The sequence below is a fragment of the Erythranthe guttata genome, chromosome 13 (assembly GCF_056151865.1).
Source record: "Erythranthe guttata isolate IM_541 chromosome 13, IM_541, whole genome shotgun sequence".
Lineage (NCBI taxonomy): Eukaryota > Viridiplantae > Streptophyta > Magnoliopsida > Lamiales > Phrymaceae > Erythranthe > Erythranthe guttata.
The window spans coordinates 8943590-8969670 of record NC_142545.1 but is presented as its reverse complement, the minus strand read 5'-3'; the positions used below and the strand labels follow the sequence as shown (position 1 = coordinate 8969670).

The 26081-nt window shown below is 37.0% G+C and overlaps 1 protein-coding gene and 1 long non-coding RNA gene across 3 annotated transcripts; one reads left to right on the top strand and one right to left on the bottom strand.

The window, feature by feature from the left end:
* Positions 1-12479: 12479 nt before the first annotated feature.
* LOC105966686 (trifunctional UDP-glucose 4,6-dehydratase/UDP-4-keto-6-deoxy-D-glucose 3,5-epimerase/UDP-4-keto-L-rhamnose-reductase RHM2) lies at positions 12480-14527 on the bottom strand. The gene is made up of 2 exons (XM_012991274.2): positions 14341-14527; positions 12480-13779 (listed from the first exon to the last, which is right to left on the bottom strand). The coding sequence occupies exon 2, from the start codon at positions 13746-13748 to the stop codon at positions 12621-12623; it is 1128 nt and encodes a 375-aa protein (XP_012846728.1). The 5' UTR covers positions 13749-13779; positions 14341-14527; the 3' UTR covers positions 12480-12620.
* Positions 14528-16464: 1937 nt separating this feature from the next.
* On the top strand, positions 16465-24673 carry LOC105966717 (uncharacterized). 2 transcript variants are annotated; one of them, XR_016029103.1, is made up of 3 exons: positions 16465-17171; positions 19435-19960; positions 24333-24673. It is a non-coding gene; the product is annotated as an uncharacterized LOC105966717 (long non-coding RNA). The 2 variants fall into 2 exon arrangements; XR_001173594.2 differs by lacking the exons at positions 16465-17171; positions 19435-19960 and adding an exon at positions 21123-22069.
* Positions 24674-26081: the final 1408 nt, after the last annotated feature.

Sequence of the window (26081 nt, the reverse complement as noted above, 5' to 3'; positions counted from 1 at the left end):
CATGAGTTTTTTGTAGAAGATTAGCCCAGGCGAGACAGAAGTAGAAATACTCCATGCATGTTGCACCTGCAGATGGAAGGACGGATCCATCCACATACGCTGAAAGTGGAACTGTTTACGTCGCTGATGGAAGGACGGGTCCATCCACATACGTTGAAAGTGGAATTGTTTACGTCGTTAAACCAGAGAATGCACATAGGGACATGCTCGAAACAAACTTGTTCAAAATGTACCACTTGTAAGTTAGGAAAAACTAAGTGGAAACTAGTGTTAACTAGAACTCTGTCTATCCATTTCCATACACAACCAGCGCCCATCCGATTATTGCTCCATGTGAACACAGAACCAACAAATCCTGCGTACATTAAGCCAGCTTGCAATATAAAATTTTGGAAATCATGCGGCTTAGTTATATCCACAGGCCTCCCTCCTCTTTTCTCCTTACTATATGCTATAACATTAAAATCTCCGCCAAGCAGCCAATGTCCATCTAGGTTATCTTTAACATAATCTAGATAATCCCACAACTCGCGACGACCGGAGTGCTGGCAACTGGCATACACAAATTTTGCCACAAAACTCGGATAACTTGGAATGGTAATTTGGACAGTGATTGACTGGGACATCACACTAATCAGATTGACTTCGATCTCTTACTTCCATAAAATCCATATATATTGATTTTCTTGATTGGGTGACCAGTCTTCTCACCCTGAGACTTACTTGCGAATGGGTGACCAGTCTTCTCACCCTCTTAATTGGGATTTTCCACTATCTCGGCATCCAAAATCTTTGGTGGAACGGTCTTTACCAAACTTTGTAACTGATTGAAAGTTGCCTCCACTGCTACCGACTTTGGATCGTCAACTGATCATGAACTGTCTGCACCAATCGCTGCATCACAATACGCTACCATGACAACTGAAATAATCTCCACATCCGCGCCTCCTTTTCTAGATACCCATTCTCAGCAACTGCTCGATGTAAAATTTTGTGATGACTGGAATATTTTGACCCAGTGATTTGTCTTTATTGTGGGTATTACTCGACACACTGTTAATAGTTCGATTTTTCCTACACAAACTTGCCATATGCCCTAACAGGCCGCAATGAGACCAATACACACAGTTTCCTTCATACTCCAGTTTTTGCCACCAGTGTTTTTCCTTAGAGCTACCCAACCAAATTCTAGTTTGAAGAGGTTTTGAGATGTCAACCTCAATACATGCCCGAGCATACATAGGGTGTGTCAGGCCCAATGACGGATCATCTAATATAAGTACCGTGTCAATAGAGGCTCCAATACAGAATAACGCAGGTTCATTAAAATAGGGCAATGGAAGTAGAGGAAATTTTACCCAAACAACCATAAAGAGAACTATATTTTCCCACTTCAAATTCCGGACTCCAACGAAATAGACGGAAAAGACTCGTTCTAATTTTGTTATTACGGCGAGACAACGCATGTTTAGTATCCAAGAACGAACTCAGGTGTATAGTGACATGTCGAGGATCAAGAAGCCCAATTGTTGGAGAGTTATCAAGCATCCATTCGGAGTCGATACATGAGTGGATCTTATGTAAACTTGGACGTCCTGATGAGAATTTCATGATCAAGGTGTTTTTACATTGCTTGTTCAACTTCTCAATTTCCGGAGATGTAAACAAAACCGCATGAGCATTGTCTACTGTGGTTGAAGGACGATTAGCCAACGAAACAACGTTTAACCTAGGTTTTTGGACACTAGGTTCCACGGCTACCAGAGAGGCGAAGCTAGGTTCCTTGTTATTTACTACTCAATGCAGCCTGAGGGCCCATGCCCTTCGTGTTAGAGTAGGTGACCAACAAGCCAACATGTGGTTGTGGTCTTTCGTATTTATTATTGTAATAAACGAACCTTTATTCGTATTAATGATAAAACACCTTGACATTCTATATCTTTGTCCCTTTGTCACAAGCATAGATATAGTCCTTACAGTTATTACAAGTACTAGTAATCGATCATTAGGATCGTGAAATATTTACTCAAGTATTATAACTGTTAAACGTGTTCCTAGTCAAAGGGTTACGCCACTAATGAGGATATCGGCCTTTCCCATTAAGACTAGCACTTAGTGTATGTGTACTGCATCTCATCAGTAAACGGTATTCTGATATCGGCATGCATAAGTGGGTGCTCGTAAGTTGACGAGTTCACTGAACTCCCTCACCCTAGAAATCTCTAAGTGGTTCCCAATAATCGAGTAGAGATATCTATGGTATAGTTGTACACCATTAGTCCTTATGACCTAGACATCACCGTGACTTCACTAGAGGACCAGCTGTATCGTGACATGTCCCTGAGTTCCACCGAGGACCATCCCAAGGGCCAGTGTTCGTGCAGTCCGAAATCTAGTGGGAGGTCTGTGCATTGTAGTCGGGGATTCGATCGCTAGAATAGTCTTGGATGTCCTGTGTGTTTTGATAGTTTGTAATCATTCTAAGTCTCTGGCAGAGCTGACTAAGTGATGATTAGAGTTCGATTCTCTAAGTCATGCACGTGACGATTACAACACTTGGAACGATCGCACCGTCATCGAACATATAAAGAGGTCTCAATGAACCAATGCCTCTAGTTCGATCGGGACATATGAATCGAATGGACCGTACTGTACGTTAACTATATCTGAAGGTTCTTGCAGGCACTTCATTTGTATCTAGGGAATCATGACGCGTAGTTGCTAGACGCCAATCTTGATTCGTTGGGTGATTAAGGTGAACAAGCTTCATCTTAATCGTAACTCTAAGGGACGAGTTTTGACCACAAAGGGTTGTGGGCCCACGGCTAGCTTACACCTGAACCATCGAGGGTCACACTGCTCGTGCACATGAGATCTTTGAATAAACGGTCAGAGATAAAATAGTTTATCTTTGCATGATTGGAAGTCAATATGATTGGGTTCAACATTCGTAATTTGGAATTATGAATGAGAATAAGAAAAGGAAAAGAATAGGCGAACGTGTTAGTGAACTTTCTAAATCGGGAAGTTTCCAAATTTAGAAAGTGCACTGAACTAGGGTTTCCACTTTTGGAAAGTTGGAAAATGAGAGATGGCACTCGTAATGACGAGGATATTATAATGATTCTGAAAATTTAATCGTTGCAAATTTCCGATCATTGAATTGAGAGAGACGAGCAAGTAAAGGAACTAACGAGCCTAAGCTGTTGGGCCCGGTCCAACTTAAGCCCGTTAGGGTTTTATGCAATGGACTATAAATACTTGATTTATAGGCCTTGCAAAAAAACACAAGACCTAACCCTAACCCTAGGCGTCCCCCTCTCTCTCTCGGCCTCTCTCTCCCGCGGCCACCACCGCCGTCAACGCCGCCGTTTCGCCGGAATCGGCCGTTCATCGGCCGATTGCTTTGGTAGTTTCTTTCCTTCTCTTTTTCTTCCGTTTTTCTAACTATTACGTGTCTAGTGCCACGTGTTTAGTAGATCAAAGTATACGAGGTGAAATCCGAGAGGAGGAAGATCGAAGAATCGAGGAGCAGCCCTAAAGCCGACGACACACGCGACCCACGCGCCGCCCCGAAGACCGCGCGTGAGATACACGCGCCGGCGTGCCGTCTCGCCGTTGCAGCTGCTGCACCGCTGCTGCCCCGATTGTACGGATTGGTTTCCGTAGCAATCTCGACTTGCTAAGTTTTTCTACCTCACGCTTCAAGAGGTAAACACACGAATCCCTTGTTTCGATTCGTTTACGTTTAAACTATATATTCATGTTTGCTTTCGTATGATTTTATGTGATTATGTGTAATCGTTTTATTCGTTGCAAGCATGTTAGTTGGTTTAAACGCGAGCATGTTAATTGTTTTAAATTCAGTTAAACATTTAGCATGTATGTTGTTTTTAATTTCGCTGGAAGCGCAAAGGTACGCAATTAATTGATTTAATTTTGTCGGGCATGTGCTTGTGTGCTTTAAAGTCGTTTAAATCACATTAAATTTTTGTTTTCCGCTGCGTACACGTGCCCGAAACCCAACAGTGGTATCAGAGCTCGTTGCGTAATTACTTGCGTCATATAATATGCTATGATTTTATGCATGTTCAATTTATTAAAGTAGTGATTGTTGTATTATGTAATTGGGAGTTTTCGTAAGTTTAAAATATTTTTGAAATATTGTTTAGAATTTTTCCAGCTTTAAAATTGTTTAAAATTGGAAAATCGGATCTGAAATTGTTTTTAAAACATCGGTTTTTTGTTTAATCGGATCGAACCGGTCAAACCGGCCGGTTCGATGGTTGTGTGCGATTTAGTTGACCGAATCCACGTGGATTCGGGTCGGTCAGACCGGTTCCCGGTCCGACTGACCCGGCCCACTTATTTGGGTCAGCTGGACCGGACAGAACCGGACCGCTTCGGTCCGAACCGGTCAGACCCAATTAGATAAATTGATTTTAATTTTTGGAAAATTATTTTCAATTAATCCCAATTAGATAATTGGATCAACAATCATCTATTTTAGTAAATAGGTGTTAGATTAATCAAATTGATTTAAATTTTAAAATTGATTTCAATTAATAGAACACAAATATAATATTGATTATAAGTTCAACTTAATTAGTAGTACCTCAACATTATATGAATTATTTATGCAAGTTGAGGTTCTACAATTATTTTGAAAACCCGATAATTAATTAACGTAATTAATTATATAATTAGGTCGTATGTTCCTCTTAGGACAATATGCGTTTCCATATACCTTTAGAGAACATAGATGTAGGAATCACATAGACCAATCCGAACCTTCTGATGAGATAAAAACTTTTAATAAAACCCCTCATTCTTAATCTAATTGAGAATCATTTCAAGGTATAAAGAATGACCCAATCTGTTGAGTTATTTCTTTCCTTCTGCCAACGGTTGGATTATGTGTAGCCCTTTGCTGTAGTGCAGTAAGCCGTGTTAGCGGGGAGTGCTATGGTAGAGTAAGCTGTAATTCAATTGACATAGCGATGAAGGTAGCCATAGAAAAGGGTTATGTTGGATTAACGTGGTCGGCTAGATTAACTAGGGACTGCATTAGTTTGGCATAATCAAGTTCTATGAGCATCTTTGATTGGTAGGTTAGACTTGACACACGACGATTTTGATATTCGCGAGATTAACTTAGGTCATTATCAAGTGTGAGGAAAATTTATTTAGGGTCATATTGTGGATATGATTGATCGTGATCTACCTTTGGGCAAATATAATCGGGCTAGATTAACTACGGGTTATATTTGTCTATTGGACCTAAAGCCCATTAAGAAAAATCAGTTTTCTCGTTTGTCTACTAGAGGGAAGTGGAACTCGATAAAATTAGTGGGAGAACAATTAAATAACATAAGTCCAAACATTTAATTGTAACAATCATTTAACGCGAATCTCTAATAATCATCTTCTCTATATGTCTCAGATAATCATGTCTAAGAATCCCATAATGTCAATCCTCGACATTAAACTCAATGGCCCTAATTACCTAGATTGGTTGCGTAGTCTTAAGCTTGTGCTAACTGTTGAGGGGCGTCTCTATGTTTTGAACGAGAGGCTTCCCGCCACTATACCTGCCACAGCGACTGATGCTGAAAAGGAAACTTATGAAGTTTGGAAGAAAGATGACACTCATGCTACGTGCTATATGATAGCCGCCATGGAGCCCGCGCTTGCGAGGAAATATGAGTCTCACATGCATGCTTTCGATATAAAGGCTCATCTCGATAGCATGTATAGTGAGAATATTAGGGCATCGAGGTACGCTGCTACAAAGGAGTTGATCACAGCGAGACTGCGCGAAGGGACTTCGGTCCACGAGCACTGTCTCAAAATGATCACTCTCCTTGAAAAGCTAGTGAATCTTGATGTCACCCTCCCAGCCGAGCTCTCGTTGGATTTGATCCTGTTGTCCCTTCCTAGTTCCTATGAATCGTTCATAGTGAACTTCAACATGAACAAACAAGATCCTCCCTTGGATGAGTTAATGAACATGTTGATCAGTTTCGAGTCCACCATTAAGAAAGAGAAGTCTGTTCTCATTGCTGCTACTTCTGGAAAGAAGAGTTCTTTCCAAAAGAAGAGAAAGGAAAGAGTTCCCTTCCCAAACAGCAAGTTCGAAGTGGGTGAAGGTAGTGGGGGCCCCAAAGCAAAGGTTGGCAAGCAAGTTGATGATGCTTGCCATCACTGTGGAAAGAAAGGACATTGGCGCCGCAACTGCAAGGCTTACCTAAAGCAGAAAGGTTCTGAAAAGGGTACATATTTCATTGACGTAAATTTGTCTGTCAACTCTTCTTCTTGGGTATTGGATACGGGATGTGGCTCACATTTGTGCAATGATTTGCAGCTAATGACAAGAAGTCGAAGGCTTAGAGCGGGTGAGACCTACCTAAGGATGGGGAATGGAGCAAGAGTTGCTGCTGAAGCCATTGGCACAATTTACTTAAATGTTTTGGATTCTAGTTTTCCTATTGTTTTGAACGATTGTTTATTTGTTCCGTCGCTCATTAGAAACCTTATTTCTATTCATGTATTAGATATTGAAGGTTTTACTTTTGTTTTTGGAAATTCGATTTGCATTATACAAAAGAATGAGAATTTAATTTGCAAAGGACGACTATTAAACAACTTGTATAAACTAAATCCAAATGAAATACCTATTAATGTTATATCAGCAAAACGTAAGGAGATAGATCAAAACCCCGCACAACTTTGGCACGCTAGATTAGGTCATGTCTCTTTAAGAAGGATGAACGATTTTGTCAGTGAAGGATTGTTCTATTTGGAGGACGTGAAATCACTACAAACTTGTGAATCCTGCCTTAAAGGGAAAATGACCAAGTCACCCTACAAAGGGAAAATGGAACGAGCCGAGGGTCTTTTGGATTTGATCCATACAGACGTATGTGGTCCACTAAGTGTTAGTGCGAAGGGTGGATATAACTACTTCGCTACCTTTACCGACGATTGTTCTAGGTATGGGTATGTGTACTTGATGAAGTACAAGTCTGAAACATTTGAAAAAATCAAAGATTTTAGACACGAAGTGGAAAAGCAACTCGGACGAAGTATTAAGAAGCTGCGATCCGATCGTGGTGGAGAATACTTGAGCATCGAGTTCATTGACTATCTAAAAGAGAATGGGATACAATCCCAATGGACTCCACCGGGAACTCCTCAACTTAATGGAGTCTCCGAACGTCGGAATCGAACCTTATTAGATATGGTTCGATCAATGATGGGGTTCACAAACTTACCGGCATACTTGTGGGGTCATGCACTTCGTACTGCCGCATATTTGCTGAATAGAGTTAACACCAAAGCAGTTAAATCCACACCTTATGAACTTTGGCATTCCCGGAAACCCAACTACAAACATATTAGGATATGGGGTTGTCCCGCTTAATTATGTGAAGCGATTAGTGGGAGATAAGTTGGATAGTAAATCCGACTTGTGCTATTTTGTGGGGTATCCCGAAGACTCGATGGGATACGAGTTCTACTATGTCAAGGAAGCAAAGACGTTTGTTTCGAGAAATGCCACCTTTTTGGAAAGGGAGTTTCTATCCGATAGAAAGGGCAGCATGATAGAACTTGAAGTAGTTCAAGAACCACAAAATGAAGTTCAAACGCAAGAACAAGTAATCGAACCAATACAACAAACCACTAATATACCTCCTGAACCTACGGTACGTAGATCCGAAAGAGTTCGGAAAATGCCGGATAGGTTATTCCTCCTCGAAAATGATGAAGATCATGTTGATCTTGGACAAGATCCAAGAACATACAATGAGGCCGTATCGGATGCGGACATGGGACATTGGCTAACTGCCATGAAATCCGAAATGGACTCCATGTACTCCAACAAGGTATGGACCTTGGTAGATCCACCCAAAGGAATTGTTCATATAGGCTGCAAGTGGATCTATGAGAAGAAAATTGGAGTTGATGGAAAGGTATCGACCTATAAAGCTAGATTGGTAGCAAAAGGATACACTCAAAGGCAAGGTGTTGACTATGAGGAAACCTTTTCGCCAGTCGCGATGCTGAAGTCCATTAGGATTTTGCTGGCCATAGCTGCGTGGTACGACTACGAGATATGGAAAATGGATGTGAAGACCGCCTTCCTTAATGGAGATATTGAGGAAGAAATTTACATGGCGCAGCCGGAAGGCTTCATATCTTCTGGAAGTGAGCAAAAGGTTTGCAAGCTCCAGCGATCCATTTATGGATTGAAGCAAGCATCCCGTAGTTGGAACATTAGGTTCGACTCAACTATCAAAGAGTTTGATTTTGAGAAGAATCCGGAGGAACCTTGTGTATACAAGAAGGTTAGTGGGAGGGCAGTGATATTTTTAGTACTTTACGTTGATGACATTCTACTCATTGGGAATGACGTAGGAATGCTGCAACAAACGAAAGCATGGTTGTCCACACGTTTCTCAATGAAGGATTTGGGAGAAGCATCTTACGTATTGGGAATACGCATCTATAGAGATAGAGCAAGGAAGATGCTTGGCTTATCCCAAAGCATGTACATAGACACCGTTATGAAACGGTTTAGCATGGAAGAATCCAAGAAGGGATTCTTGCCAATGTCCCATGGGGTTCGTCTCTCGAAATCTATGTGTCCGCAAACACCTAGTGAAATCGAGGAGATGAAAAGGACGCCTTATGCTTCTGCCATAGGAAGCATAATGTATGGCATGCTATGTACGAGACCCGATATTGCGTATGCTGTGAGTGTCACAAGCAGATATCAGTCTAACCCCGGCCCGGCTCACTGGAAAGCCGTGAAAGATCATATCCTCAGGTACTTGCGAAGAACTAAGGATATATTTTTGGTCTATGGGGGTGCCGAGTTGAAATTAGAGGGTTTTACTGACTCTAGTTTTCAATCGGATGTGGACGACTCGAAGTCGAATTCTGGATTTATATTCACGCTTAATGGTGGTGCCGTGTGTTGGAAGAGTTCCAAGCAAAGCACGACGGCCGATTCCACTACCGAAGCGGAATACATTGCAGCGTCCGAAGCTGCAAAAGAAGGGACTTGGATAAGGAAATTCATCCAAGAGTTGGGTGTCATTCCTGATGCTAGTGATCCAGTACCGTTGTACTGTGATAACACCGGAGCCGTGGCGCAAGCTAAGGAGCCACGATCTCATCAGAAGTCGAAGCATATTCTGAGGAAGTATCACGTGATCCGAGAGATCATTGATAGAGGTGAAGTTAAAGTTGAACGAGTTACCTCGGAAGAGAACGTAGCAGACCCCTTCACGAAGCCTTTACCGAGATCGGTCCATGAGAAACATCGAGAGTCGATGGGATTGCGATTTATGGGTAGTTGGCTTTAGGTCAAGTGGGAGATTGTTAGAGTAGGTGACCAACAAGCCAACATGTGGCTGTGGTCTTTCGTATTTATTATTGTAATAAACGAACCTTTATTCGTATTAATGATAAAACACCTTGGCATTCTATATCTTTGTCCCTTTGTCACAAGCATAGATATAGTCCTTACAGTTATTACAAGTACTAGTAATTGATCATTAGGATCGTGAGATATTTACTCAAGTATTATAACTGTTAAACGTGTTCCTAGTCGAAGGGTTACGCCACTAATGAGGATATCGGCCTTTCCCATTAAGACTAGCACTTAGTGTATGTGTACTGCATCTCATCAGTAAACGGTATTGTGATATCGGCATGCATAAGTGGGTGCTCGTAAGTTGACGAGTTCACTGAACTCCCTCACCCTAGAAATCTCTAAGTGGTTCCCAATAATCGAGTAGAGATATCTATGGTATAGTTGTACACCATTAGTCCTTATGACCTAGACATCACCGTGACTTCACTAGAGGACCAGCTGTATCGTGACCTGTCCCTGAGTTCCACCGAGGACCATCCCAAGGGCCAGTGTTCGTGCAGTCCGAAATCTAGTGGGAGGTCTGTGCATTTTAGTCGGGGATTCGATCGCTAGAATAGTCTTGGATGTCCTGTGTGTTCTGATAGTTTGTAATCATTCTAAGTCTCTTGCCAGAGCTGACTAAGTGATGATTAGAGGATTCGATTCTCTAAGTCATGCACGTGACGATTACAACACTTGGAACGATCGCACCGTCATCGAACATATAAAGAGGTCTCGATGAACCAATGCCTCTAGTTCGATCGGGACATATGAATCGAAGGGACCGTACTGTACGTTAACTATATCTGAAGGTTCTTGTAGGCACTTCATTTGTATCTAGGGAATCATGACGCGTAGTTGCTAGACGCCAATCTTGATTCGTTGGGTGATTAAGGTGAAACGAGGTTCATCTTAATCGTAACTCTAAGGGACGAGTTTTGACCACAAAGGGTTGTGGGCCCACGGCTAGCTTACACCTGAACCATCGAGGGTCACACTGCTCGTGCACATGAGATCTTTGAATAAACGGTCAGAGATAAAATAGTTTATCTTAGCATGATTGGAAGTCAATATGATTGGGTCCAACAATCGTAATTTGGAATTATGAATGAGAATAAGAAAAGGAAAAGAATAGGCGAACGTGTTAGTGAACTTTCTAAATCGGGAAGTTTCCAAATTTAGAAAGTGCACTGAACTAGGGTTTCCACTTTTGGAAAGTTGGAAAATGAGAGATGGCACTCGTAATGACGAGGTTATTATAATGATTCTGAAAATGTAATCGTTGCAAATTTCCGATCATTGAATTGAGAGAGACGAGCAAGTAAAGGAACTAACGAGCTTAAGCTGTTGGGCCCGGTCCAACTTAAGCCCGTTAGGGTTTTATGCAATGGACTATAAATACTTGATTTATAGGCCTTGCAAAAACACACAAGACCTAACCCTAACCCTAGCCGTCCCCCTCTCTCTCTCGGCCTCTCTCTCCCGCGGCCACCACCGCCGTCAACGCCGCCGTTTCGCCGGAATCGGCCGTTCATCGGCCGATTGCTTTGGTGGTTTCTTTCCTTCTCTTTTTCTTTCGTTTTTCTAACTTTTACGTGTCTAGTGCCACGTGTTTAGTAGATCAAAGTATACGAGGTGAAATCCGAGAGGAGGAAGATCGAAGAATCGAGGAGCAGCCCTAAAGCCGACGACACACGCGACCCACGCGCCGCCCCGAAGACCGCGCGTGAGATACACGCGCCGCCGTGCCGTCTCGCCGTTGCAGCTGTTGCACCGCTGCTGCCCCGATTGTACGGATTGGTTTCCGTAGCAATCTCGACTTGCTAAGCGCTCCTACTTCACGCTTCAAGAGGTAAACACACGAATCCCTTGTTTCGATTCGTTTACGTTTAAACTATATATTCATGTTTGCTTTTGTATGATTTTATGTGATTATGTGTAATCGTTTTAATCGTTGCAAGCATGTTAGTTGGTTTAAACGCGAGCATGTTAATTGTTTTAAATTCAGTTAAACATTTAGCATGTATGTTGTTTTTAATTTCGCTGGAAGCGCAAAGGTACGCAATTAATTGATTTAATTTTGTCGGGCATGTGCTTGTGTGCTTTAAAGTCGTTTAAATCACATTAAATTTTTGTTTTCCGCTGCGTACACGTGCCCGAAACCCAACACTTCGCCGATGAGGGATTCGGCAGGTCCATGCCGGCAACGGTGGAGAAAGAACGATCAATCTCAGGTTTTCTCTGCTAGGGTTCATTTTAAGTTTAAATTAAATCAACATTAATTATAAAGCAATTCAATTAGTCATGTAGTTAAAATTCCTAATAATTCTTAAGTAAGGATTTTAGGTCTACGGGGATTTGATTTGGGATTAGGGTTTCAAAAATGTGGGGTGTTACATCGTTTCTCAATGCTTAGATGACGACATGTAATATAATAACATAATATTATAGGTATTATAGATAAACGCTTCATGTAAGAACATAGATTCATATTAGAAATGATCATTTTAAAGTATTTGTAACAAATTCAAACATGAAAAAATAAGAACCTTTCAAATACTTGTCGCAAGTGAAAATAAGTGAAATAGAACTTGTATAACTTACAATACAATATCGACAATGTTCTCATAAAAAAATAGATGACTTGTGTAAAGATGAACAGTTTATGTATATCATTTTTCCCTGTATGACTAATGACTATTCTATTGAGAGCTCAATTGACATTACATGTTCAACTCTCATGCTGAATTGCAAATATATTTTTGGTTATTGTTTTCATTTTTTCTTGCTTCATGTCATGTGTGTTGTGGTTTGTCTACATGACTTGGAAATGTGTTGTTTATCATCTAACAAAGAAAGCATATCAACCATCTTCAGGTTTGTGCCGAGTTTTAGACAAGTCTTTTTACCTGCTACCAACAATAATCCAATAGATAATTATGCTTTTCAATCCTAAGTAAGTAAAACCAGAAAAATATGTATTCATGCCAGTGAGCGAGAGAGATTACCAGACCCCATCCAAGGCAACCTCAATACGATTGTCTCAAATTTACGAACGTTTTGGCTGATAAAAAGAAGTATTATATTCTCAACTCCATCTTGTTTATATCTTATTCATGGAAATTAAATAATGGCAAAAACAATCTAGTTATACAAAAATAGAAAGACAAAAAGAAAAAAAAAAAAAAAAAAGGAAACATCAAAGTCGACTTTTGCCTATACTTATAGATCCCTTTTCTCCAAAACCAACATGGTCCTTATCATCAACTGCAAGTTTGACATGATCTTTTCCAACCCAAGGCAAAGAAAGCATTCTTGGATGAGGCAGTAAAGCCCCAGATATATCTCCCCACCACTCTGGATTCCTCACATACCACTCCATCGTCTTCCTCAAACCATCACCCCACTTAGTTTTCTCCGACCACCCCAATCTATTCAGCTTTCCACTATCTAAAAAGTACCTCTGGTCATTAAAAGGTCTATTATCCACAAATTTAATCACAACAGACGCATCCAACGCAAAAAGCCTACACACATCCACCGCCACATCAACAACTCGTTTCTCCTCCTCTGTCCCAACATTATAAACATGACCAACTTCACCCCTATGCAGTATAGTATCAAAAGCCCCCGCCACATCATCACAATAAAGATAACTCCTCACATTCAACCCGTCCCCATGAATAGGGAGTGGTTGCCCTCTCATTGCTAATAGAATAAATTTAGGAATTAATTTCTCTGGAAATTGATGTGGCCCATACACATTATTGCCCCTCGTGATTATAACTGGTAGACCGTACGATCTTCCGTATGCCATGACAAGCATTTCAGCCCCGGCTTTGGATGCCGAGTAAGGGTTCGTGGGTAGAAGCTGTGAGGCCTCGTGATTTCCTACAGCAGCGTTCTCATCTGTCTCTCCGTACACCTCATCCGTGCTGACGTGGACGAACCTCTTGATTCTATTAGAAGCTTTGCAAGCTTCCAGAAGGACGCATGTGCCGTACACATTGTTCTTGATGAACTCGAAGCTGTTTCCAAATGAGTTGTCGACGTGGGTTTGTGCTGCAAAGTGCATGACTGTATCTATCGACTCTGTGACGAGTATGTAATTGACTAGGTCGGCACTGCAAATATCACCTTTAACGAATTTGAAGTTGGGGAAACTTCTAGAAGAATCTAGGTTCTTCAAGTTGGAACAGTAGTCCAGCTTGTCCAAGACAACGATTATGTACTGGGAGTAGTTCCGTGTTAGCCAGTTCGAGACGTGTGACGCTATGAAACCAGCACCCCCCGTGATTAAAATATTCTTTGGTTTATACTTTTCCATATTTAAGCAAAACCATCAAGGCCCTTTTAATCTAGAAAGAGAACAAGAAAAATCAAAACTTCGATAAAACAATGTAACAAGTGTTATAATCCACATACATAATTGTACATTATTTTATCCCAACAATTAAGAGAGAGAAAAAACTCGATTTCAAAAATTAAAATAAAAACTCAATCAAAGATCCATTTTTTTAGCAACTAACAGGTGGATCTGACAATAATACACGTTCCCCTCATATTATCAATATATCCAACAAATTATGCATTGACATCAAGAATATTGCAATGAAAATTTCACAAAGAAAATATAAATTTCCTTATGTGCATATAATGCCATACTATTGAAATAACACACGAAAATAAACAAAAAATAATTGCACTAAATGATGGAAATACATAACAAAATCACAAATCTAACTATTTGAATCGGTCGAAACTTTTCTCAAAATAATAAACACAGCAAAGAACCATAATGTACTCAAGCTTCCACATAGGATACAATGGGTAGAAATCTAATTAATCAGAGCGAAACATACATAAGATAAAACAACAATTAGAAGTATGGAAGAATTCGTATAATTGATCTAATTTACCTAAAATCATGAATCTTAATTCATCAAATGGATCAGAAAGAACTTCAGTTTCGTCAATTTTGTACGTGGAAATATATACTTATGGATGATTGTTTATGTAAAGGAGGAGAAGAAGATCCATATAATCATCTTTTAACAAGAACTGCTGATCCAAATTAAAATTAGACTAATATTACAGGCTCTGGCTATAATTGGATATTCTTAAATAGGATATATATATATATATATAGACATATAACGAGAATTAACCAAGGCCTAGTATTTAAATTAAGGGCAAATTGCACAAAAATACATGACAATAGTACTTAATTAAAAAATGCATATCTTTTTTTGTTGTCTTACAAATATATCCATTTGTCCAACACTTATTCGTTACTAAGTAAAACTCTCACATATACACAAAAATTACATATAACCCTTTGAAACCATAATTCTATAATCCTTTGGAACCCTAATTCACCCATTTTCATGATATAATCCCTAATTTGCCTCACTTACACCAATTAGCCAATTTTAACCACTAACTCAATTTTGACCGTCACCGCCGTTGACTTTTTTTATGTTATTTTTTTCCTTTCTAAAATTATGTTTCCCGCCACCGCCGGTCAACGGCGGTCTCTGGCGTTGATTTCTATTTTTTTTTTCTTTCTACGGCTGTATCACCATCACAAAATAATATTATTGTTAACATAGTAATATTACTTTGATAAAAGTAATATGAAGTAATATCACTATGATGGAATGTAGATTCATGTCTCAGACTGTAATATTGTTGTTAATACAATAAATATTATTGTGGTAATATTAATATTATTGTCTTGGCCTGCAAATTACTATGTCAGACAGTAATATTGTTGTTACCACTGTAATATAATTGTGTTAATTTTAATATTACTGCATTGTCCTGCAATATTACTGTCTCAAACAATAATATTGTTGTTAACACAATATTACAGTGTTAATATTATTGTATCAGACAATAATACATTGTGAGCACAACCAGGAGAAACAAGTCACTCAAAGGATATCCCACCATCAAATGCTAAAACCATAACCAAAATTGGTAAAATGGGAAGACAAGGTGTCCTAATAACTTGCACCCAATGCTAATAGAAAAACCACAATACAAGAAGCTGCCATTTGAAGAAAACTATTGGTACAAGCGAGGTAGAGTGTATTTTAATGCAGTGAATTGTATTTATTCATGTGTGTTTGGGATGCTAATTGTAATCTTCCTCTGTTGACTTGTAGAAAAATATACATAAGCCACACAGACTATACAAGCTACAGTCACCCAACAGCAAAGCCAAGCTATTGTGACTCAAGTAGAAAGCCTGTCTACTGGCATGAAAATTGTAGCAAGGAAGAATTAGAAAGGTTTGATTTGGTTTAATATGCTTAAGGCAATGTTTTCATAAAAAATACGTGTTTAATGCCATTGTTTGATATGTAATATATGTACTGTAACACCCCATATTTTCATAAGCATATTATAGGAATTTATTGAATAAATTATCAATATGAACATTTCTATACATACATTACCTTTCATGAATTAATTAGTAAATGCTATGCACCTTAGTTGCTTATATGCATTATATGAGATTATGTTGAATAAATGATGAATATGCATTCAGAGATTAATTAGTAATTTCAATGCATTCTAAGTGTTTAAGTGAATTTTATAAATTATGATAATTATGAATTAGGTGTACTTGTTTGATTAAATGATTTAGTAACTTCGATTCCATGATTAAGTGATTCTTGTGATTCTGTAAGTCTGCTCCTACGAATTTTGTGAATTAAAATTCATTATGCAACTTAATTGAATTAGTTAATTCATGAATTTTCATAGTTTAATTAATGGATTTATGATTAGTAATTAGTTAATCCCATTCATCTAAGTGTTTATATGACTTATAATAGATTTTATAATTTGGTTAATAGTTCCACTCAATTTCACTTTTATTCTGTAATTAAATATTTATATGTGCTTAAGTGCGTGCATGAGTCGTGTAATTTCTTATGCATATGTGTGAATTATATGAATGTGCCATGTGTATGTGTATGGTGTGTTTATATGACATATTATATGAATATGTATACTATCATATATTATATGTGCTTGTATATATGTGAGGATTTAATTATGTGTATACATGTATGTATGTTCTATGTGCATGTTTATTTAATGTACATGTATGTGGCATACATGCCCATAACTCCCTCTCTCTCTCCCGGTAAATACATGGTAATTTCCTCTCAAATTCTTCTTTCTATTATTTTAATATTATATATAGATGCATATATATATATCTATAGATTTTGTGTGTGCATGTGCTTGAGTGTTGTAAAATAGCCGTGTGTATGTGTTGTGGGTTTTGGATTTGTGGTGTGCTTCCAAGTGTCCTAATTCCCTTAATTGCAATCTACACCCTCTTGTCTTCTATATTACAAGTAAGTCCCTCTACTCCCATATAAATTGACCCTTCCTCTTCACTATTTTCAGCATAAATACATCAGCCTAAAAATCACTCCTCTCCTCTCTTTCTCATCCAAATACAGCCCCAAAAGGAAGAATTCATCTTCCACTTCCAAACCTTCAAGATTCTTCATAAAAGTCTCTCTTTTCCTCTTCTAAAATCCTCTCAAAATGCCTCTCTCTCCCTAAATTCGAGATTCCTCAAATACACTCAAAGAAACAACCATATAATCTCTCAAAACTCATCTCCAAAGCAATCCAATACCACCCATGTCAAGCCCAAAGACTTCCAAGCTAAAACTCCATGGATCCTTGGTTTCTTCTCCTTCTTAGCCTTTGATTTTCATGGGTAAGGACATTGGTCTTTACTGAAATAATAACCTAATTAATATGAATTATATGTGTTTTAATGAATTATATGTTTGTGGTTTTAATTTTGGGCTTTAGAAGATAAAGTTCTTGATGAACACTAATTGAAATTCAGATTCGTAGCCTCTGTTTGTATTGCATGTCTCATCGGGTAATACTTAAGATAAAATTATGAAAGTTTACTATAGTTTAGATAATTGTGTTAGCTTCATTTTGATATCAATTATGCCTTAATCGGATTTATATTGATTAAGTTATAGATCGTTCTCTGAAACTGCACAGTTTCTGAGTCATTTATGCATTATGTGTTTAATACGACTTTATACTAATTTGATTTACGTGAGTTACTTGAATATGATTATATACTTACTAAACTTCTTCTTTGCAAAATTTCACAGTGTTTGGGTCAATGTATGAATTATTTGGTAATTTTAAAGTTGATTGCTCTGTTCTGGAAATTTGACTGTGTGACTGCACTAAATTAATTATTTCTCTTAAACGGTTAAGTCTCTTGATAAACTGTTTTAACAGGGTATAATATACTTATATATGAACATCTTGTGAAATTTTCAGGTGTTTTGGATATAGGTTCTAAGAGATATGAATTTTCAAAGTTGAAATACCAAAACTGTCCGATTTTCTAAAATAAACTATTTTGAACTAGAAAGTATGTTTAAAGTATGGTTTTAAATTCTTGATCCTTAGTTAATAGAAGAATTAAAATTATATTAAGATAATAAAACATGATAAGTTGAATTTAATTATAGTTATGGTCATGAATTATTCATTTAAGTCATTATGTGTGTTTCGATTGATTCGGTATGTTGGTTTGAGATTCATTATGTGTGTGCCGTATGTGTGTAAGTATTGAAGATTGTTGAGATTACTTGTGGGATTATTGGTCAATTAAACTTGTTAATGTTATATAGTATATCCTATATTTCATACTTTATATATATGTTAAATAAACGACTATATATTCATATATCCTGGCCTGCGTGGTCGTAGGAATAATTCCCGATCCATGGCTTATATATGTATACTATCTCTATAGTAACCTACGTGGTCGTCGAGTGAAACTCCGATCCATGGTTTATGTAAATATCAAATATACTATTATACATATATGTGGGGGTTGTGTACAACTATATGTGTATGTGTGTGGGTGAACAATAATCTTTACGTGATTTGTGTTTATTGTGCTACACTTGATTGGATATCATTGTCGTGTGTGTGTGTACGGCCGTGTATGTATTTGTGTATTATGTGTGATTTAATTACTCTATGTGATAATATGTGGTTAGTAAATCTTTGTGTTATTTTATCCTGACATATTTGTGGTGCTTGAACTGTAATAGGATTATGGTCTAAGTGTTCATGTCCATGCATAACACGTGTTTTGAAAATTGGAAGATTAATGGAATGTTTGGGTAATAAACAAATCGGATACGGTGGGCCGGTATCCAACTAGGGTTGAGAGGAGTGATACGAGTGATATGAGTGATATTGGATCCATAGACGGGCTCGAAACGGTTTATTATCCGAATATAGAAATTAATCTTTCACGGATCCGACAAAATGAAAAATGAATTTTTAACACGCATTGCATTCACATGCATTTTAGTTATTGTGCATAATAAAGTGAATTATGTGGGTGTAGTGTGCTTTTATGACTTATGTGTAATAATGTGCTTTTGTGACTCGTGTGTTGTCGTATATTATCTCGTGTTTAGATTGTCACGTTGGGATTCCGATAAGGATCCTGTTGCATTGCATTTATATGCGTGAAGTGTTAAATTGATACTACAGAGACTTTATGTCCGCGAGTAACATGAGGATTTTATATCCGTATAATATGAAAAGAGGACTGTGTGTCCAATATACCAAGATTGAGGTAAACAGTATTATATGTTATATGTAGAGATATATGTTCGACTATGTTTTATGATAATATTCATGCTTCGTGGTTCTTAATTTCGAAGAATAGAAGTAGTGTATTCGTATGTGATGTTATGTGCTTTCACGTTTGTGATTGACTGTCTTGGTCCAAACGAATAAATTGAATATAGAGGACATAGTTGAAGCTTTAGGATTATCCCTACACGAAAGAACATAGAGACGAGGACTTTAGGGCTCCTATAGGACGTGAGTGACACGTTGAGAGAGGCGTGAGTATCGTCAGGCCAATGTTCTTACTGAGCCAGTGGTTGGGCTCACGCTTTATGCGAATTTCCCCTTTTCAGGTTCTCGAAGTAATCAGAGTGCGCAGCGCAGCGGAGTTCGAGGAATCACGAACCTTGATGCCTTGCACGTCTTACCCGGATTTCGTAAAATATCATGTTTTCACTTTCGTCTATAAAAAGGTCTTATGTACAAAAATGGAGATTTTCATGATTATATTTTACTCTGATTTAGGAATCCAGTCTATTAAACGGGGGTATTTAAATCAAGTTTATTTTCCTTCCGCTGTCTTACAAGTGTTTTCTAAACCCCGATGATGTTTAGGTAGCACTCTTTATGAAAATCGTAACTTTAATTTGTGGGTTATATTTTAAGTAAAGAGAATCACTTTTAAAGTTCGAAATTTGGGTTTCTCAAGGTTCAAATTGATCCGAAATTTTTTAAAGACCACTAAAACATTTCTTATTTAACTAAAATTCATGGAGGGTGTTACAAGGTGGTATCAGAGCACTGTTTAATACACTGGATTCCTATTTATGGTTCAAGGCACTCGTGATTTCTCCTCCAGTTCCCTGCCTAAGTCATGAGGTATGATTTATATTTAATTTAGACTAGTTCGAATTAGAGAACTTAGAATTTTATGTAGGCTTATCACTATACTCATTGCTAGTATCTTGTGTTGATCCTATTAAGATTTACAATTTTCTAATTGTGCATATGTGACGATAAAAAGAAGATAGTTATGTGGCTTTAATACGTAATGTTGTGTATGCTTATTTTGGTACACCTACCTCAATATTTTTGATATTTTATGTCATTAATCTAGAATTGATTTTGTGATTATCAGTGGCTAAGTGATTACATTTGATGCTATTTGATCATATGTATCTTGTGTGAAACTTTTGTGCATTATTGGTGGTGCATTCATGAAATACATATGAGGCGTACTCATTTGCATATTTTCGAAAATGCATGCAAAACCTTCGTTTCCTCAAAAGGGAAAAGATTATCTCAAAATCAAATTTCGTTTTTCAGAAATTGGAGGTCTCGATGAGACTCATTTAGAATTTTTCAGAAGAAAATTTTGTTTTCCTAAAAGTGTTGGGGAAGAAAAATGTTTAAAGGATTTCCAAGAAATATTTTGTGTTCACCAAAAATGAGTTTTTCAGTAACGAAAGTTTAAGAAAATATTTTTCCAAGTTACTTGTCAACCCTCGATCTAATGTTATTTATCCAATTATGGAGAGTAATGAAATTATTAGTAATTCGATTTCATGATAAAGGATTTTCCAAATTTTGAGGACAAAATTTTTTTAAGGGGGGAAGATTGTAACACCCCACATTTTCATAAGCATATTATAGGAATTTATTGAATAAATTATCAATATGAACATTTCTATACATACATTACCTTTCATGAATTAATTAGTAAATGCTATGCACCTTAGTTGCTTATATGCATTATATGAGATTATGTTGAATAAATGATGAATATGCATTCAGAGATTAATTAGTAATTTCAATGCATTCTAAGTGTTTAAGTGAATTTTATAAATTATGATAATTATGAATTAGGTGTACTTGTTTGATTAAATGATTTAGTAACTTCGATTCCATGATTAAGTGATTCTTGTGATTCTGTAAGTCTGCTCCTACGAATTTTGTGAATTAAAATTTATTATGCAACTTAATTGAATTAGTTAATTCATGAATTTTCATAGTTTAATTAATGGATTTATGATTAGTAATTAGTTAATCCCATTCATCTAAGTGTTTATATGACTTATAATAGATTTTATAATTTGGTTAATAGTTCCACTCAATTTCACTTTTATTCTGTAATTAAATATTTATATGTGCTTAAGTGCGTGCATGAGTCGTGTAATTTCTTATGCATATGTGTGAATTATATGAATGTGCCATGTGTATGTGTATGGTGTGTTTATATGACATATTATATGAATATGTATACTATCATATATTATATGTGCTTGTATATATGTGAGGATTTAATTATGTGTATACATGTATGTATGTTCTATGTGCATGTTTATTTAATGTACATGTATGTGGCATACATGCCCATAACTCCCTCTCTCTCTCCCGGTAAATACATGGTAATTTCCTCTCAAATTCTTCTTTCTATTATTTTAATATTATATATAGATGCATATATATATATCTATAGATTTTGTGTGTGCATGTGCTTGAGTGTTGTAAAATAGCCGTGTGTATGTGTTGTGGGTTTTGGATTTGTGGTGTGCTTCCAAGTGTCCTAATTCCCTTAATTGCAATCTACACCCTCTTGTCTTCTATATTACAAGTAAGTCCCTCTACTCCCATATAAATTGACCCTTCCTCTTCACTATTTTCAGCATAAATACATCAGCCTAAAAATCACTCCTCTCCTCTCTTTCTCATCCAAATACAGCCCCAAAAGGAAGAATTCATCTTCCACTTCCAAACCTTCAAGATTCTTCATAAAAGTCTCTCTTTTCCTCTTCTAAAATCCTCTCAAAATGCCTCTCTCTCCCTAAATTCGAGATTCCTCAAATACACTCAAAGAAACAACCATATAATCTCTCAAAACTCATCTCCAAAGCAATCCAATACCACCCATGTCAAGCCCAAAGACTTCCAAGCTAAAACTCCATGGATCCTTGGTTTCTTCTCCTTCTTAGCCTTTGATTTTCATGGGTAAGGACATTGGTCTTTACTGAAATAATAACCTAATTAATATGAATTATATGTGTTTTAATGAATTATATGTTTGTGGTTTTAATTTTGGGCTTTAGAAGATAAAGTTCTTGATGAACACTAATTGAAATTCAGATTCGTAGCCTCTGTTTGTATTGCATGTCTCATCGGGTAATACTTAAGATAAAATTATGAAAGTTTACTATAGTTTAGATAATTGTGTTAGCTTCATTTTGATATCAATTATGCCTTAATCGGATTTATATTGATTAAGTTATAGATCGTTCTCTGAAACTGCACAGTTTCTGAGTCATTTATGCATTATGTGTTTAATACGACTTTATACTAATTTGATTTACGTGAGTTACTTGAATATGATTATATACTTACTAAACTTCTTCTTTGCAAAATTTCACAGTGTTTGGGTCAATGTATGAATTATTTGGTAATTTTAAAGTTGATTGCTCTGTTCTGGAAATTTGACTGTGTGACTGCACTAAATTAATTATTTCTCTTAAACGGTTAAGTCTCTTGATAAACTGTTTTAACAGGGTATAATATACTTATATATGAACATCTTGTGAAATTTTCAGGTGTTTTGGATATAGGTTCTAAGAGATATGAATTTTCAAAGTTGAAATACCAAAACTGTCCGATTTTCTAAAATAAACTATTTTGAACTAGAAAGTATGTTTAAAGTATGGTTTTAAATTCTTGATCCTTAGTTAATAGAAGAATTAAAATTATATTAAGATAATAAAACATGATAAGTTGAATTTAATTATAGTTATGGTCATGAATTATTCATTTAAGTCATTATGTGTGTTTCGATTGATTCGGTATGTTGGTTTGAGATTCATTATGTGTGTGCCGTATGTGTGTAAGTATTGAAGATTGTTGAGATTACTTGTGGGATTATTGGTCAATTAAACTTGTTAATGTTATATAGTATATCCTATATTTCATACTTTATATATATGTTAAATAAACGACTATATATTCATATATCCTGGCCTGCGTGGTCGTAGGAATAATTCCCGATCCATGGCTTATATATGTATACTATCTCTATAGTAACCTACGTGGTCGTCGAGTGAAACTCCGATCCATGGTTTATGTAAATATCAAATATACTATTATACATATATGTGGGGGTTGTGTACAACTATATGTGTATGTGTGTGGGTGAACAATAATCTTTACGTGATTTGTGTTTATTGTGCTACACTTGATTGGATATCATTGTCGTGTGTGTGTGTACGGCCGTGTATGTATTTGTGTATTATGTGTGATTTAATTACTCTATGTGATAATATGTGGTTAGTAAATCTTTGTGTTATTTTATCCTGACATATTTGTGGTGCTTGAACTGTAATAGGATTATGGTCTAAGTGTTCATGTCCATGCATAACACGTGTTTTGAAAATTGGAAGATTAATGGAATGTTTGGGTAATAAACAAATCGGATACGGTGGGCCGGTATCCAACTAGGGTTGAGAGGAGTGATACGAGTGATATGAGTGATATTGGATCCATAGACGGGCTCGAAACGGTTTATTATCCGAATATAGAAATTAATCTTTCACGGATCCGACAAAATGAAAAATGAATTTTTAACACGCATTGCATTCACATGCATTTTAGTTATTGTGCATAATAAAGTGAATTATGTGGGTGTAGTGTGCTTTTATGACTTATGTGTAATAATGTGCTTTTGTGACTCGTGTGTTGTCGTATATTATCTCGTGTTTAGATTGTCACGTTGGGATTCCGATAAGGATCCTGTTGCATCGCATTTATATGCGTGAAGTGTTAAATTGATACTACAGAGACTTTATGTCCGCGAGTAACATGAGGATTTTATATCCGTATAATATGAAAAGAGGACTGTGTGTCCAATATACCAAGATTGAGGTAAACAGTATTATATGTTATATGTAGAGATATATGTTCGACTATGTTTTATGATAATATTCATGCTTCGTGGTTCTTAATTTCGAAGAATAGAAGTAGTGTATTCGTATGTGATGTTATGTGCTTTCACGTTTGTGATTGACTGTCTTGGTCCAAACGAATAAATTGAATATAGAGGACATAGTTGAAGCTTTAGGATTATCCCTACACGAAAGAACATAGAGACGAGGACTTTAGGGCTCCTATAGGACGTGAGTGACACGTTGAGAGAGGCGTGAGTATCGTCAGGCCAATGTTCTTACTGAGCCAGTGGTTGGGCTCACGCTTTATGCGAATTTCCCCTTTTCAGGTTCTCGAAGTAATCAGAGTGCGCAGCGCAGCGGAGTTCGAGGAATCACGAACCTTGATGCCTTGCACGTCTTACCCGGATTTCGTAAAATATCATGTTTTCACTTTCGTCTATAAAAAGGTCTTATGTACAAAAATGGAGATTTTCATGATTATATTTTACTCTGATTTAGGAATCCAGTCTATTAAACGGGGGTATTTAAATCAAGTTTATTTTCCTTCCGCTGTCTTACAAGTGTTTTCTAAACCCCGATGATGTTTAGGTAGCACTCTTTATGAAAATCGTAACTTTAATTTGTGGGTTATATTTTAAGTAAAGAGAATCACTTTTAAAGTTCGAAATTTGGGTTTCTCAAGGTTCAAATTGATCCGAAATTTTTTAAAGACCACTAAAACATTTCTTATTTAACTAAAATTCATGGAGGGTGTTACATGTACAAACCTCAAACAGTTGTTGAATTTGTAACCACTACAATTAGGGGTGTTCACGGGCGGGTTTACATGAAAAAAGTAACCCGACCCGATATATGCGGGTTACCAAATCTGCAAACTGCAACTGCTCCATTAACCTTATTAACTGCACGGGTTCGGGTTTGGCGGGTGGGCGGGCGGGTTATCGGGTTATATAAAAGTCAACATAATTCATCTTTTCTCATAAATTATCTCTCCAATTTTCACTTTCCTATAATTTATCCCAACCAATACCTCTCTCTTCTCACTTTCCCGTTTCCCGATACCTTTTCTCTCTTCTTTCACTTTCTATCTCTTCCTTTGACTTTTCACTTCTTGTTTTACTTTCTCTTTTTATGCACCACATCTCTCTTCATTTTTTGTTCCCTAACTCTCTAGATTCAATCACCACTATATCGATCTTTGACATCAACATATACATATATACAGGCGGGTCGGGTATAGGCGGGTTTTTAGTAATCAAACCCGACACCCGACCCATATCAGTTGGGTTTTTCATTTGGAGAACTGCTAACATTATTTAAAAAAAATAAAACATGCGGGTGACGGGCGGGCTGGGTAGGGTTGCGCGGGTCGGCCGGGTCGCGCGGGTATATGTTCACCCCTAACTGCGAACATAAGGACAAAATTACAAGTTACAAGAAAAGGAAAAGAAAAAGTTTTCACTAGAAAAGTAAGTGCCACAGTTTAATATTTAGAAGTTTTGTCCTTTGGGATTCTTTTATTCATGTCTCTTTTTAAAACTTACATGTGATGTATTTCAGGTACCAACAGGAAAAGAGATGGGTGAGACGCAAATGAAGCTAATAACAACCTAATAACAAATCATGGAAAAAAAACAAATTGAGAATTCATCTCCATCACAGAATTTGAGGCCAATAAAAATCACTGACCAGATAAACTTGCGGTTCCATTGAAGAAGCAAGCTCCTGTGGTAAAGAATAAACAAGATTCTATTGTTACCAATCAAAAAGCTCCTGTTGAGAGAAACAAACAAGCTCATATGCCAAGAAACCACGAGTCACAACCAAATCTGACAATGGGAGCAACTAGTAGTGCAATCATGCGTGTAAGGAGAAGTTCAATGGATGAAGATGATGAAGTTGATTATTCCAATCAGAATTAAATGGATTTGAAGTAGCACTTTTGTTTGCATTTATGTTACCTTTGAACTAGTTGCTACTTTTTATTGTTATTTATGTTTGATCACTTTTGTATGCTGGCAGGAATGTTGCCATCTGAACATGTTACTATTTTGATCACTTTTGTTTGCTGGCTG

Bases quoted from the DNA above. Each gene is read 5' to 3' on its own strand.
- LOC105966686 (XM_012991274.2), bottom strand. From the start codon at position 13,748: ATGGAAAAGTATAAACCAAAGAATATTTTAATCACGGGGGGTGCTGGT.